Source organism: Melospiza melodia, chromosome 4 (genome assembly GCF_035770615.1).
Source record: "Melospiza melodia melodia isolate bMelMel2 chromosome 4, bMelMel2.pri, whole genome shotgun sequence".
Classification (NCBI taxonomy): domain Eukaryota; kingdom Metazoa; phylum Chordata; class Aves; order Passeriformes; family Passerellidae; genus Melospiza; species Melospiza melodia.
This window is the reverse complement of record NC_086197.1, coordinates 19,917,388-19,931,800: the sequence shown is the minus strand read 5'-3', so window position 1 is coordinate 19,931,800 and position 14,413 is coordinate 19,917,388. Positions and strand designations below refer to the sequence as shown.

At 42.7% G+C, this 14,413-nt stretch overlaps 1 protein-coding gene across 1 annotated transcript in view; it reads right to left on the bottom strand.

Annotated features, from left to right (window-relative positions):
• The window catches only part of TRIM24 (tripartite motif containing 24), a 53,896-nt gene extending 40,473 nt beyond the window's left edge, over positions 1–13,423 (bottom strand). Inside the window, exon 1 of the mRNA XM_063154148.1 lies at positions 13,030–13,423. Within this exon, the coding sequence (XP_063010218.1) occupies positions 13,030–13,423 (394 nt within the window). The remainder of the gene's footprint in view (positions 1–13,029) is intronic.
• Between the last annotated feature and the right edge of the window lie 990 nt (positions 13,424–14,413).

The following is a 14,413-nucleotide window of genomic DNA, read 5'->3' as shown; positions in this document are numbered from 1 at the left end:
GACTTGGCAAACTACCCTCTTGGCCCTCAGTTTCCCAGCCACCAGCCTCAGGGGAGCAATTCAGGTGCCTAAACAGACATACCTAATTTGAAGATAATATCCTGCCTGGCTTCCAGCTATATTCCAGAATGAAATAGGCTCCTGTGGATTGTGCAGTACATTTACCTGCCCTTTTAAAATATCACAGGCATCCCAAAAATTCAGCAATGGCAGAAGATATTTTAGTTCAGACAGATGAATTTCAACTTACCTGCCTATTCTATGCCATGTATTTTTGATACTGTGATCTTAAATTCCTGCTGGAGAACACAACTGAGGCACACAGATCTTTGCACTCTAACAAACTGGAGTCTGTAGGTCCAAAGGAAAACTTGGTTTAAAATGCTGAAGTGTCCATATTCAGAGCCATCAACCTGTTAACTGCAGTGTTCATGGCATCTGCCCATTTTCTGCTACATGGATATTTATTTTGAGGTTCTCCTCAAGGACAGAGTTCAGAAGTCATCAAGACCTCTTGTTATGCTTCCTTCAAACTATCTCAAAATACAGATTACAGTGATGCAAAATGTATTGGAACATTCCAACAACTTTATCCGTAAAGTATTTGTGCAGAGAATGGATGTTTAAAACAACATAGAAATAATACGTTGGTCTAAAATAATAGGCTCTGCCTTTATTTGGATTATTTTGTTTGGTGAGAGGGTAGAGAGAAAAAAAGGGCTGATTGTTACTAAGAAGAGATTTTTTATTAATTAATGTCTCTTCAATATATTCTTCAACAACACTACAGTAATAGCACATTTACCATCCAAGTACACTGGCCAACACTTACATACCCAACAGCAAAAAAAGAGGAATTTATGTATTTATCAATAAATTCAGAGTATTTTTAAAGGTACATTTTGAATCAGTGTGGCAATTAAATCTGTTCTATAACAAATATTTTGACCTGGCAGTATTTTAAAATTTTCTAGTTTTATTTTTTAAAGCTTGCTGTTGGACAGGGACAGAGGCTATGAAAAGTACCAAAAATATTTGATGAAAATTCCCACTCTAGTAAGAGAAAAAAATAAAGATACCTATTTCCTGCAGTTTATATCAGATAAGTCTGAGTGCTGTGCAAGACATTATTAATGGAATAAAAAAGTAAAGCTCCAAGTCATTTAATGCATTTAAGTAATAAAACCCAAGACTCCCAAATCCAGCCTATTCTGACTACATTATATTTAAAAGCTGTTCAACAATAAAGTTTGTCTACAGGCAGTATTTTAGCATCTGTGAAAAAGCAACTCTTAATGGCAGCACAAAACTAATACTGATTTATTATGCTGATTCCACAGAATAGAATTTTACACCTGAAAATTTGATAAAGTTTCTTTGCAGTGTGGCCAAGTTTTAGTACCTTTAACAGGATTCATCTAAACATTACATGAAGCTCCCTTCACTGCAGATATAGGTAATAAGTCATGAGTGGTCTCCTTGTTAAAGCTGATGTTTACACTTGGTCAGATGAACTACACCTTAAAAACATCCACTTCTTTCCAGTAATTATATAGTACTCTTATCCACTACTGGGCATCCACTTCAATTGCAAAAATTCCTCTGATATTCTAAAACTAGTCATTAAAAGAGAAGAACATCCTCCAAGTACACTGTAGCTTACAGGGATTGCACTTTTGGATGTGGATGGTCAGGAATAAAAAGCCAGCTCACTTTATATTCTTCTCTTACATGTGTCCAATACGCCACAGCACCACTGTAAGGGTTCAAAAAGCAAGGTGCCCAGCTTTTCCCAGCTCCCACACAGCTTTAAGAGTACCAAGCTGGAGCAATATATGCATTGTGAGATTCACACATGGCTATGCAGCAGGCAAGAACCAGCATTAATTAAGAAGCAGCGTTATCATCTCCTCTGACACTGTATTAATATGAAAATTACTGAATGTAACTAAAAAAACATATTCCTTCTGGGCTGAAGAGATGAACTAATGGATCAAATAAGAACAACAGGGATTTCTAACAGCTGCCCTACAGTTTCCAGAAAACAGCAGGTTACAGAGCCAGCAGTGATAGTGCTTATGTTCCCATGGTGTATCTCCTTCTGTTGTTGTAACCTGCAGTAGGTAACTGAGCCAGAGCCTGTTGGCTGATGTGAATGAACATCCACATCCACTGAAGCAATCTAGTATTCCTATGGTTTCCTCCACTTTCTCAGAACTAAAGAACTCATTCAAAGGAGCTCTCCCAGCATGACACTCTTGGCACAAAGAACAAAGCCTAAGAAAATTCATCTTCTACCAAAACTGGTCCTCATAAGTGCCATTTATAGATCTTCTGTTCTTCACTCACTCAATCTCTTTCCATCTTCTTGCACCACACTGCCTCAACGGATTGATAATAAAGTTGTGGAAATACTACACTTGGCATCCAACAGCAGCTTGGGAATGAACTAGGACTGTACTTCTATTCCTTCTTAATTTTTATGGAATAATCACAAGGGTTCCACCATGCCATTGTGGTTCCTTATCTACTTGTCTGGCATAATGACAAATGAAAAGTAAAACCAAGCAGCCACAACTTTAAGCCAGAACAACAGTGATTCTGGCAAAAGTTTGAAGCCAGACATCCTGCAGCTTACAACACCTACACTATATTCTCAAAAATTTAGATCAGTTAAAAAAGGCAGCCAAAGAAACCATTTTAAATCTGACCTCATCTCAATGGAACTGGGAGCAGGGAAAAGGAAAAAAGCCCACACAATACAATCAGATTGGAAAACAATACAATAAGGCTGTTGCCAAATGGACTTTTAAAAGATGTAAGATTAGCATTTAGCTTCTTAAAGAATCCAGACTACATTCAGCTCTTGCACAAAGGGTGGAAGAGCTGGTTTATGGATATCCATTTGGGATACCCATAAACAAAGTCATCTTCTTTTTGCCAAAACAGCTTCTAAAATCATTCTTTTGAGGAGAGCTCCTTGGCCCTGTTGAGTGTCAATGGCTGTGATAATAATCTAGAAGACACATGATCCACCACAAATCATGGCTTTACTTCTAACTTGTATCTAGTCCAGCTATAAGGCCATTTCTGAAAAGCAAAAGGCACGAGTGCCGTCTGCCTGCACAATCCATCAAGATGCACACAATTTTATTGAAGGTGCCTGTGCCAACAGTTTATATATCAAATACTTGTTTACTGAGTGATAGAAGCAATACTTGCAAGTCATTGTTTTGGTACAGATAGGAGTTACGACAAACATAAGAGTATTTTCTTTTGGTTTTTTGTTTAAAATTCACTGTTAGATGAAGGAAGACCACAGGTCCTCCCGCATGTTCCATTCCAGAAACTTCTGAACACTCTTTCACAAGACTGGACTCTGCCGTTGCTATGAAGCAGAAAATAAACATTCTATTTAACAACTTGGAGTGCAATATTTGAAGAAAGTTTATCTGTATGGGAGTCCAGAGATGCTAGCAGCTCTATCTGAACACCAGCTATGCTTATCCAAGGAAAGAATTCTATGTACCTGTTTTGAGGTAATACTTACTCAGACAACATTTAACACATGAGCTCTTTGAATTTCTTGCACAGAGAAGGGACTGAAGAAAACTTTAGAACTTCTAAAGGAGATAAAGTTCCTTTAACCGTTGATTAAACTAAACAATCTAAGTACTCTAAGTTTAGTGATTTCCAATATATGCTAACCAGTGGGTTATACCCTCACAGTCCCTACTCCCAAAGGGAAGATAAAACTGAACAACTGAAGGTCAAGCAGTCTGTAGTTAGTAAGCTCAACAACCAGCCCATAAGCTAAAACAAGTGAGAACAATAGCTGCTAATGTGTGAAAAGCCCCTAAACAAGACAAAAGCAAATAAGGAAAAGAACTATTGAGTGCTGAAAACCAACTGCTTAAGCAAGAAAAGGTAGGAATCTGTAAACACACAGAAGAGATAAATATAATTCAGACATACAATACCCCCAGAGTTTCAAAGTTCCCAGCCATTTCTGAGGTCCTGCTATGGGACACTACCCATCATTTTACAGCTCTACATTCATTCAACAAAGCTTGTCTGCTAAACAGATTGTCTTTATCTGTGTCCAACTGATGAGTTGCCTGCTACCGTAATTTACCGCTTTGGGGCTGTGATACTGAAACCAGCCAGACAGAAACTATTCAACAAGTTTTAAGTATTACAAAGCAGGCACTCTTTACTGCAGTGCATGGTCCCTTGGAGGATCCTTCCTCCAAGCAAGTTCCCTGAGCCAACAGGTTCTCATCATACACACTGGTGGCATATTCATTAGCTATCCCCCCTTACTTGATGTTTATGTATTATTTTATTTGACACAGTCACACCCCTTATTGGGAGTCCTTACAGGGTTCTTTGGGGGTCTTTTTCAGTGGCCCTCAATGTTCAGTGTCCTTTTGAGGTGGCTGTTCCTCAACCCCTGTGGCCACATTTCTCTTCACAGAGAAAAACAAGGCACAACTTCCCAAGGATATTTCTGAGATTCCCATTCTCTGAACCTCAGAGAAAGGAAAAACAATTCTTATCTCATTAACTGTGCCCCTGTGCTTTGGAACAAGTGGAATGCATTGAGGAAGACTATTTACCTGAAGGAATTTGCTTGATGGGATTCTGTTGTGAGTGTTTTGATTCATTGACCAACTGAATCCATGTGTGTGTGTCAGGACTGTTGGCTGACACTCATGAGATTCCATGCAGTTGAGTTGAGTGCTTCTGCAGCTTCAGTTTAGATGTAGTGTGACATAGTACAGGATAATATAGTACAATAAAGTAATTAATTAGCCTTCTGATAGCCATGGAGTCCTCCTCATCATTCTCTCCCCTTCATCAGAGTTGCCCTGTTTTCACATAAGTGGTGAATCCAACATTGGCTGTAGCCTGGGCTGAAGAATCCAGACCCTGCGACTCGGAGGAGTTCTCAGCCAAGGCTGAGCAAGGTGGATCCCAGAAATATCCTTGGGAAGTTGTGCCTTGCTTTTCTCTGTGAAGATAAATGCAGCCACAGACCTCCACTTTTGAGTAAACACAATATCATTGTTTTCTGTAACTTCTGCTTTGTCAGCCTTGCAGAGCTGAGCCGGCATCCCACTTGCCTTTTGCATGACTTCTGTTTGCCTAAGTTACATCCTTTACCTATTCCTGCAAGGCTGTGCTGTTCTGTTCCACTACCACCAGACTAAAATGCTTTTCTGTTCTACTGTCAGCAGGGCAATGCTATGAATTCCAACTTTTACTTGAAAACTGTTGAAAACAATAGTTACAAATCACCAAAGTTTTTCCAAAGGCAAAGAAGATTCAAAGCTGCTACCCCTTCCTAAACCAACTGGTGACAAGGGCATGTAATTGACACTCCTACATTATTTCAGCAACTACTTTACTCATTTTAAAGCAAAGTCCATGATAGAAAAAAAAAAATGTGTTTCCATTCACACTTCTGCTGTTCAGGACAATTTTGCATACTGCTTATTTCTAGTAACAGACTTGTTGGTGCTAGGCTGTTTTGTCAAGGCACTGCACCTTGCATTTAAAATTAGAACCTTGCTCCCACTTTAAAATGTCTCATTCTCCAGTCCCAGCAGTGCTGCAGCTCTCTCCCTCTTCCTTTCCACCTACTCATTCCCTGTGCATTCCCTCCCCTAAGGGCATCAGTGTCACAAGTACCCTGGCACTGCAGGTTCACAACATGAACTTGTGTGAGGGCTGGATCAGAGCATTAGTTCAGCAAACTTCAGCTCCACACATCCCTGACCACACTCAAACAAATGAAGCCAATCAAGTAAGTTTTATTAAATGCTTTCTGACCTCATGTAGGCATCCTAGAAAATACAGGGGGGGTTTCCAAGTCAGCATCTATGTTAAAATAGCCCTGTTTCTTTTTTATGAGCTACAGTCCAGACAGATGTGTTAGCTCACTGGGAAAATTATACAGTCACTTTTCAAATTAGGCAATCATTTTAGTTCAAAGGGTATTTGCGCTACAGTCTTATTTTATTCAAATTCAAACTATATTCACTTGAGGGACTACAGTTGAAAGGGAAACTCTCCATTTTAATAGAAAGTTGCCTGTGGCAACTTAGTTATTAATCAGAAGCAGAAATCTTTCTGCATTCAGCAGGCAAATGGCTCAGCTCCCCTGTCCATGTACTCCCATTTACACAGGATTTAGCACCAGATTTCTTTTTTGAAATGAGGATGTCTCCATGACCCAAATCCACGTTACAAACAAGGGCCCTCAAAACCCATGAGTGCAGTTCAAAGAGCTGAGCCTTGCTTACTGTCATCTTTTTCCCATAGCCCACTGATAAACTTCAAAAATAACTAGAAACCTGGTTTCACATCAGTCCTCTATCACGTTAGTAATGTATGTAAGGTAATGTGCAATTTTGTCCCACATAAAAGCTTCAGATAAGCATTTCCTTGAATCACTGGAGACACAGTATCAACTAATTAGGGACATTCCTGGGTTCAACCTTCAGTTTCATAGCTGACTTTACAAGACTGTTTCCTGGTAAAAAATGTGTCATTTTCTTACTTACTTTACACAACTGTTTCATCCTTTCTTTGAAGGCAAAGAAAGAGTTTTACACATACCCTCTGGCCAGCAGGTGAAAAAATAGATTTGGGCATTTCAACTATGGCACTGATGCCTTCAAAGCACATTTGAACTGCAAGCACCTACTTTAAACATACACAACTCCATAGCTACCTAATTGCTGAGGTAAATTTTAAAAGCATCACCATTGCATCAATTTAAAAGCATTAATTTTTTTATGAAACCATTTTTTCTGTGTCCTTTTAAATTTGCCAATTGGTGGGCATCTGGCATCCATCCAAGGTCAAACCACTGTACTACTGTACTAAAGTATATAATTTTGCTGCAAAAACCTTTTAAAAGCCTGAATTTCCAATTTCAGAAATAATGGATTTTTTAATCTAGTCTCTTACTCATCCTGAAATACAGTCCTATTCAGAATTCACCTAAAGTTCCTTTTGGTATTCCCCTGGCTTGTTTTTAGATCAGGTGCAACAGGCAAAATACCAGCTTTGCAAGTTCACTGTTACTGGGAAATTCCACTAAATAATATGGAAATTCCTCCTACAGCATCTCAGCAAACACACGCAATACTGGCATAAAGATTTACCTGTACAAAAGACAAGTTTCTTTAACAATACTACATTCAGAATCAAGAGTTGCAACAAAATTTCTTTCTCAGATTTACCAAACTGGGTGAAGTTGAGAGAATGTGGTCACTTTGTAGCACTCATGGAATTCAGCAGATCTGCTGCGTAACTGAGTAGTTCTTCAGAACATTTTTCCTAGGAATAAACCAGCCCACAAAAACATTCTTCCACTTGCCTCTTCATGAACATATGCACCACTATTTTCTCTTGCTCTTCAGACAAGATATTTTCTTAAGAGATATCCCTACTATAAGCATTAAAACAACCCAATTCATTTCCAGTTAGACACACCTGAGAATTTTTAATACATTAGTATATTTGCTTTCCTTATGATCCTTTCACCTTATGATTTACAATTCCTTTCCAGTGCTAAAACTAGTTGCTTACCAGAGACATAATTAGCTGATTTTGTATTGAAACAGAGATGGGTTGGCCTCTGAGGATAGAAATCTTTGTCTGAAAAGAAGTTTCACACAATGATACACCTATTTTGATAACTTGTACAGCCTAATTTCTCTAAGGCTTCCAACTGGAACGAGCTTGGCAACTGCAGCTGTTTTACCACTCATCTGATGTTCCTGATGGCTTCAGCTTTTCAATCTCCCACTTTCTATGGGTGAAAGAAGCAAGAACATAAATGCACCCAAACTAGCCTAGAAATACTACTCTGCATACATGAAACAATGAGCATCTATTACATACTTACATTAATCATATATCAGGGCAAGCATGATTCAAGCTAATTTCCACAACATGCAGTTGCCTGCCTTAATAAAGGCTGTACAGGCATGCCTCCAGATTTTTATGGATTTCCTGCTAGAAGAGAAAGCAGTAACTTTTGGCAAATATATCCCTACTTCAAATTACACTTGTACAGTAAGCATCATATCCCATCATATATATCTCCAGATCATACTTTTCTCTAAAAGAAGGGTATTATAACTAGAAAATTAAGAACTTTCTTCATTAATATTTATATTAATATTTTAAGCTTCTACTAGTTGTTTTTTTTTCCAAGAGGTTAAAAACATTACAGGCTATCAAAACAATAACATTGTATTTCACCTGTAACAGTGCTAAATTAATTTCACATATGCAATATCTGGGGCTCTGGGAATTTTCAACTCAAAGTAAGCACAAATCCAAAACAGAATGGACACTAGACGTGTCTTTCCTATATGTATTCCTATAACATACAAAATATCAACATATATATAAAATATAACATTTCAAAATATTAGCACTCCCAAATCTCCTTAAGTTGGAGATTAAAAAATTCACTTCTTGATGCACCAAAACAGAAACAAGATGATGCAACCATGCCTGTGAAAGTGTGAGTGTATAGCCACACAAACAAAATATGGGCTCTTTGTAATGGCAAAGATGGAGAAAAGCCACTTGGAGCAAGTGGCAATATCAAGGACTAAATGGAAAAGATAATTTGTAGCAGCAGATTTAGAAAAAGAATTTAAAGTCTTCTTAGACTACCAAGACATGGAAGAAAAATTGAGCTTCACCACAAGAAACCTCAAATGAAGCTATTATATCCTTCAAACTAACTAATAAGGATCCCAATAATTATCCAACTAAAGGAGGTAAGTAACTAAAGAAACAAGTAACAAAATTTAAGTTGATGTCAAAAGCTGTATTTTCAAGGTCAAATGAAGCAATGACACCATGAAGTCCAGATGTAAAGATCAGATGAGAAGCTGAAAGCATTTGAGCCTATCTGTAAAAGGACTGCCTGTGGGACATCATAGAAAAGCAGATGCCACACACATATCTGAGGGGATGTCAAGGGTAAGGTCTTCATTGCATCATTAGAGAACTTCAAACTGTATTGCCAAGTAAATATCTCTGGGAAGTAATAACCTGAAACAGGAACACCTCTGAATTCTTGTTTAGTAACTCTGAAGTATTTTTTCCTTATTTAACAGCATGTATTGAATATATTTAAAATGTTAGTGCAGACACTCCCCAAGAATTTAGATAGTGGGATTGTCCAAATATTAAATGCTTCTAACAGCTTCATTTAAATTTGTTTGCTAGCAGGTTTGCTATAGACGAGTTACAGAAAAAAAATACTTCCCTTTACTATTTTGGCATGGGCACTAGTAAGATTTCATTATGATAGCTGCATAAAACTTTGCTATGACACTCCATTCACAAGTATTTCCCCCACACCAGTTCCAAGTCCATTTCATGTACAGATTTATGACAAAGAACAAACAAGGCTACTTGCAACTTTAAAAGTTTTGAGAAGGGACTGAATTTCAATCTCTAACTTTGCAGCTTTCACCTACCTATATCACATTTGAAAATTCCAGAAGAGTTCTATGAGGCTCTGCATGTTACAAACACCACTCTTACAGGTTACTCACTGAAGTGCAGCCCAGACAAAATCTGGGCAAATTGCAGACTTCTAATAGCAGCATTTCTTGTGTATGCTCCAGTTGTAACCCACAACTGGACAGTAAAGAATGGTCATTTGAGAAACTAAAAGAAAACCCCTATGAACTTAGCCAAATAGTTAGTAGAGGTGGCTGTAGACACTTGCTCACAAGCCAGTGTCACATTTACAGAACTGCTCTTGCAGCACTCCCTGCTGTCCATAATGTTCTGTCTGACAAACCATTTTTTGGCAGTGCAACACCAAAATTATCACCTACAGCAAATAAACTACTGCTGAACATTCAGAAAGCAGTGAACTCTCCAGTGCTAAAAGCACTGGTGTCTGACACACTGATGATTCTTTAACACCTCCAACTTCAGGAACGGTAGAGAAATCAGAAATTCCAGGTTTTCTTTTCTATAGAAGTTATTCTACTTTAAAACTGAGTGCCTGTGGCAGTATAGAATTCATCCATACCAACTGGCCTCTCCACCAGTTCGCCTTTGCAAGAGGAATAATAGTTAACATTTATCACATGAAACTCCTCTGTATGTCTTGCCACTTGTCTACTGTCATCCATACTGAATCTTGGATTCAAGTGAGCAACTCCTAAACTCTTAATTCACTTTAAGCTTGAAGTCTTTTCTTTCACAGCTCCTTAATTAGTTGTTAGAATCTTCACAGAAAGAGAGCCAACAAATAAACTCGTCTGCATGCTGGAAGTTGAAGGCACACTTTATTCCACTAAAGTGAACAAATGTTTCTTCTTGGAAACAGTTTGATGAAGACAAAAAGTCTCTCCAGATTATACTTGAAGCTCAACCTCTTCAGCTGCCTGTTTCTCAGCTGATTTCAGTATCCATACGACACACAAGGCTGGTTTGGTGAAGCACTTTTCAAATCACATCCTGTCTTTTGCTCAAGACAGACTCCATTGTACCAATCTTTCTTCAGGCTCCTTTTTGTGCAACTCAAGTGCTCAGCATAGGTGCATAAGCAGCCTGTCTGCTTATCTCTCAGGACATTTTCAAAATTTGCAATTCTATTGTGTTCCTTACTCAGGACATTGCTTCCAGCACAAACAGCTTCCTTTCTTCAGTTTAGTCACAGTAATTTCATAATTTACATTAGAAGAGTCATTTGTTATCCAGCTTTCTAAGATTATACTCTTCCATTCATTTCTTCATGTCATTCCTCCTAAGCATTTTGTACAACATATTACCAGAAGAGACAGTTTTGCACCACTTTGGTCCTTCCTCCTTGTGAAAATTTAAGAACTCCTCTACTTGTAACAAATTTCCTCTATATAATCAGTTTTGGGTGATAACAGGTGGATATTTTCTTAATCCTAACTTCAAATTCACAGGTTTTTTTGTACCAGTTGGAAAACAAAGTAGACAATGCACTTCACCAAGTTTGGCCATAGCTAATATACAGTCCCTGTCATTTTAACAAGGACGAGCACAGGACAAGTAAAGGTATAGAAAATGCCTCAAGGTGAGTTTGAGTTTCTTCTTCCAACTGGACAATGAACTCTAGTATGGAAGCATAAAAGTAGCTTGGGAGAAAAGTCAACAGGATAAAAATAACTGTCACCAAAAATACAGTATGTCTGCAAATCTGTAGAATGAGGAGGAGTATGTACTGTGAAATCATTCATACAGAACCAACTCACAATCGAAAGGAGGGACAGAGCCACAAGCTCACTGCTGCTGTGGTTCATTATCAAGCAGATGTCTGAACAGTACTAATCTTTTAATTCTTATGATGCACCTCATTTCTCATTCAGCTACAGATCCCTGTTTCTGCTATATTTATATAGAACATCTGGGAATGAATTGGAAGTTCATGACTTCCAATCTCTTGCAAACTCCTGAGCTTGTATCTATGCCCTCTTTCCTATTTCCAAGTATCTCATCTTGAAATATCTCATCATACTACAGAGTCTGTGTTTTCTGTTCCTCCCATGCATAATTTCCCATTTCTACTCATAGATGTATGAGCAGTAACACGTCCTGAATCAATCAAGCTTAAGCATATAAGCTTCGGGTCCTACAGATTTTCCCACTCTGTAACTTTTGATTAGGCAGTCTGACTACGACAGACTTTTTACATGCAAAAATTATGACTGAGTGAATATACTAACATCTATTCACATAGATGAAGAGTTCAGCATATCCTGTTAACATACTTGGGAGTTTCTCAGATATTCTGAGGCAAATCTCTAGCTGTTCCAAATATTTCCCTCTCTGAAGAGGGCTGTCTCCTTTACAAATTGCTGCAAACACTTTATTATATAAAGTGGTAATCTTCGATCAGAACTCTGACAGGATGGTCAAGTTTTCCTAAGTCCACTTAAAGGACTTAAGAATGTCAACCTGGAGCTACCTATTTTTCACTTGAGCCCTTGCTACACATTCCAGCAAGTACAACCTCCACTAATACTTATGGATTAGCTCAACTTCCATCACACTTCCTTTTTCCTATACAAGTTTTACCAACACCTCAATCAGCTTCCACTACAGGATGTTTGTTTGCATTTTTTTCTCAGACGAAAACAAAACCAAGTGATCTATTTTGCCTTTAACAAAATCAAGTGATCCATTAGACCTAGCGTAAGAGGGCTGGGAAAAAAAAAAAAAAACCAAAAACATTAGGAAAGCAGTTTCAAACGGAAGGCGTTTATTCCACACCTTCTACATCGACATGTACTTTTCAAACACACTGACAGCGGCTACTGTGTCAGTGCATGAGCTGAACAAAACTTCCTCGCGGCATTCTTCCACCGCCGCGGTAATTAGCGAGTAAGTGGTGCATGAATGCCTCAGCAGAGCCACGCAGGCTGCCCATGGCCCGGACGAGTGCGATTATTGCTGGGCCGCCCCGGTCCCCGCCCAGGCGCGGCGGATGACACCTGCAGGACTCCCCTCCGGCCGCGCTGCAAGCACCGCTGATACAGAGTGCGTGCTCTCGCTACGTCTCTGTCCCTGCTATCAGCCCGTTCAGGTTTTCCGCCGGCCAGGGGCCAAAGCCTCCCGGCTCCCCGATAACGGCTGCCCGGCCCCGCTCCCGCGGCCCGGAGCGGGAGGCCGGCTCTCACCGCCCCTCTCCACCGCACACAGAGAGAGGTCCTGGCAAAGCACGCTAGGTCTGCCTTCCCTCCGAGGTGGGAAATTTAAAAAATAACCATTAAAACAAACCGAGCCGAAGCACAACCCCGCCGCCAGCCTTGGCGCTGGCGAGCAGCTCCCGTCCCGACAGCTCCGTGCCCCGGCAGCTCCGCGGCCGGGCACCCGCACCCGCCCACGGCACCCGGTCCCGACAGCTCCCCGTGCCCCCAACGCGGCCCACGGGCCTCCGGGCTGGAGGGGGCAGCACCCCAGGCAGGGGCAAAGGGGGTACGGGCAAGAAGGGGCACTTACTGGGCGTGCAGTGCAGCGGCGAGGCTTGCGAAGAGACGGGCGAGGAGGGAGGCGCCGCCGGCGGCGGCTCCTTGAGGGCGGCGGCGGCCGCGGAGGTCAGGACGGGGGGCAGCATGAGGTACCGGTCCGGCGGCGGCAGGCAGCGCTGGCACACCGAGTGCAGGCAGGGCAGCAGCTTGGGCCGCCGGCTCTGGATAGGCTGCCCGCACACGCCGCAAGTGTCCAACAGGTTGAGCGGGGCCGCGTCCCCGTCGCGCTCCGCCGGGCCCTGCCGGCTCTCGGCCTCGTTCTCCCCGCTCAGCGCCGCCGCCGCTGCCCCCGGTCGGTCCGCCGGGCACGGCCCCCCCGCCGCCGCCGCTGCTGCAGCTGCTAACGCCGCTGCCGCCTCTTCCATTGTCCTACGCCGGCCGCCGCCGGAGAGCCGAAGGGAGGCGGGGCAGCCCCGCCGCTTCCCGCCCGCGCCGCCGCCGCCTACCGGCCCCCGCCCCGCGGGTGTTCGTGCGCCCGCCCCGACAGCGGCTGCCCCGCCGCGCCGCGCCGCCAACGGCCGCCCGCAGCCCGCCCCGCCCAGCGCCCCGCCCCGCCGGGACCGCGCCCCCGCCCCCGCGGCGTGAGGGGAGCGCTGCCCCGCCCGCCCCGCGGGAACCGGCCCGGCCGCCGCGGAGCCCCGCCCCGCCCCGGGAGCCCCGCCCCGTCCCGGGAGCCCCGCCCCGTCCCGGGAGCCCCGCCCTGTCCCGGGAGCCCCGCCCCGTCCCGGGAGCCCCGCCCCGTCCCGGGAGCCCCGCCCTGTCCCGGGAGCCCCGCCCCGTCCCGGGAGCCCCGCCCCGTCCGGGGAGCCCCGCCCCGTCCCGGGAGCCCCGCCCTGTCCCCGGCACCAGTGACCGCTCCCGCTCAGCTGGGTGCCTGGCCGGCTCGGTCCGGGTGAGAGGAAGGACGGGAAGTTTCTCTTGAATATGAGGAAAAACTTTACTGTGTGGGTGGCCATGCTCTGACACAGGTTGCCCAGAGAGGGTGTGGAATCTCCCTCACTGGAGATGCTCAAGAACCGTCTGGACACAGTCCTGTGCCATGCGCTCTGGAATGACCATGCTGGAGAAGGGAGCTTGAGCAAGGTGGCACACTGTGGTCCCTTCCAACCTGACCCGATCTGTGATTCTGTGAGAGGTCTTTGTCCCTTGGACAGGGTGTTAAAAGAGGTCACCCTTCTCCCTGCCCTGTGTGCAGTGAGAGTTTGTGAGTTCTGTTGGCTTGGTGAATCACAGCAATACCACCACATGCAGCCACGTTACCTGACTGAAGCTAATTGGTGATTGGTACAATTAAAAAGATACAATGGAAAAGTACGATTCTTGTTTAGACACAACATTTTATTGATTCAAAGGCC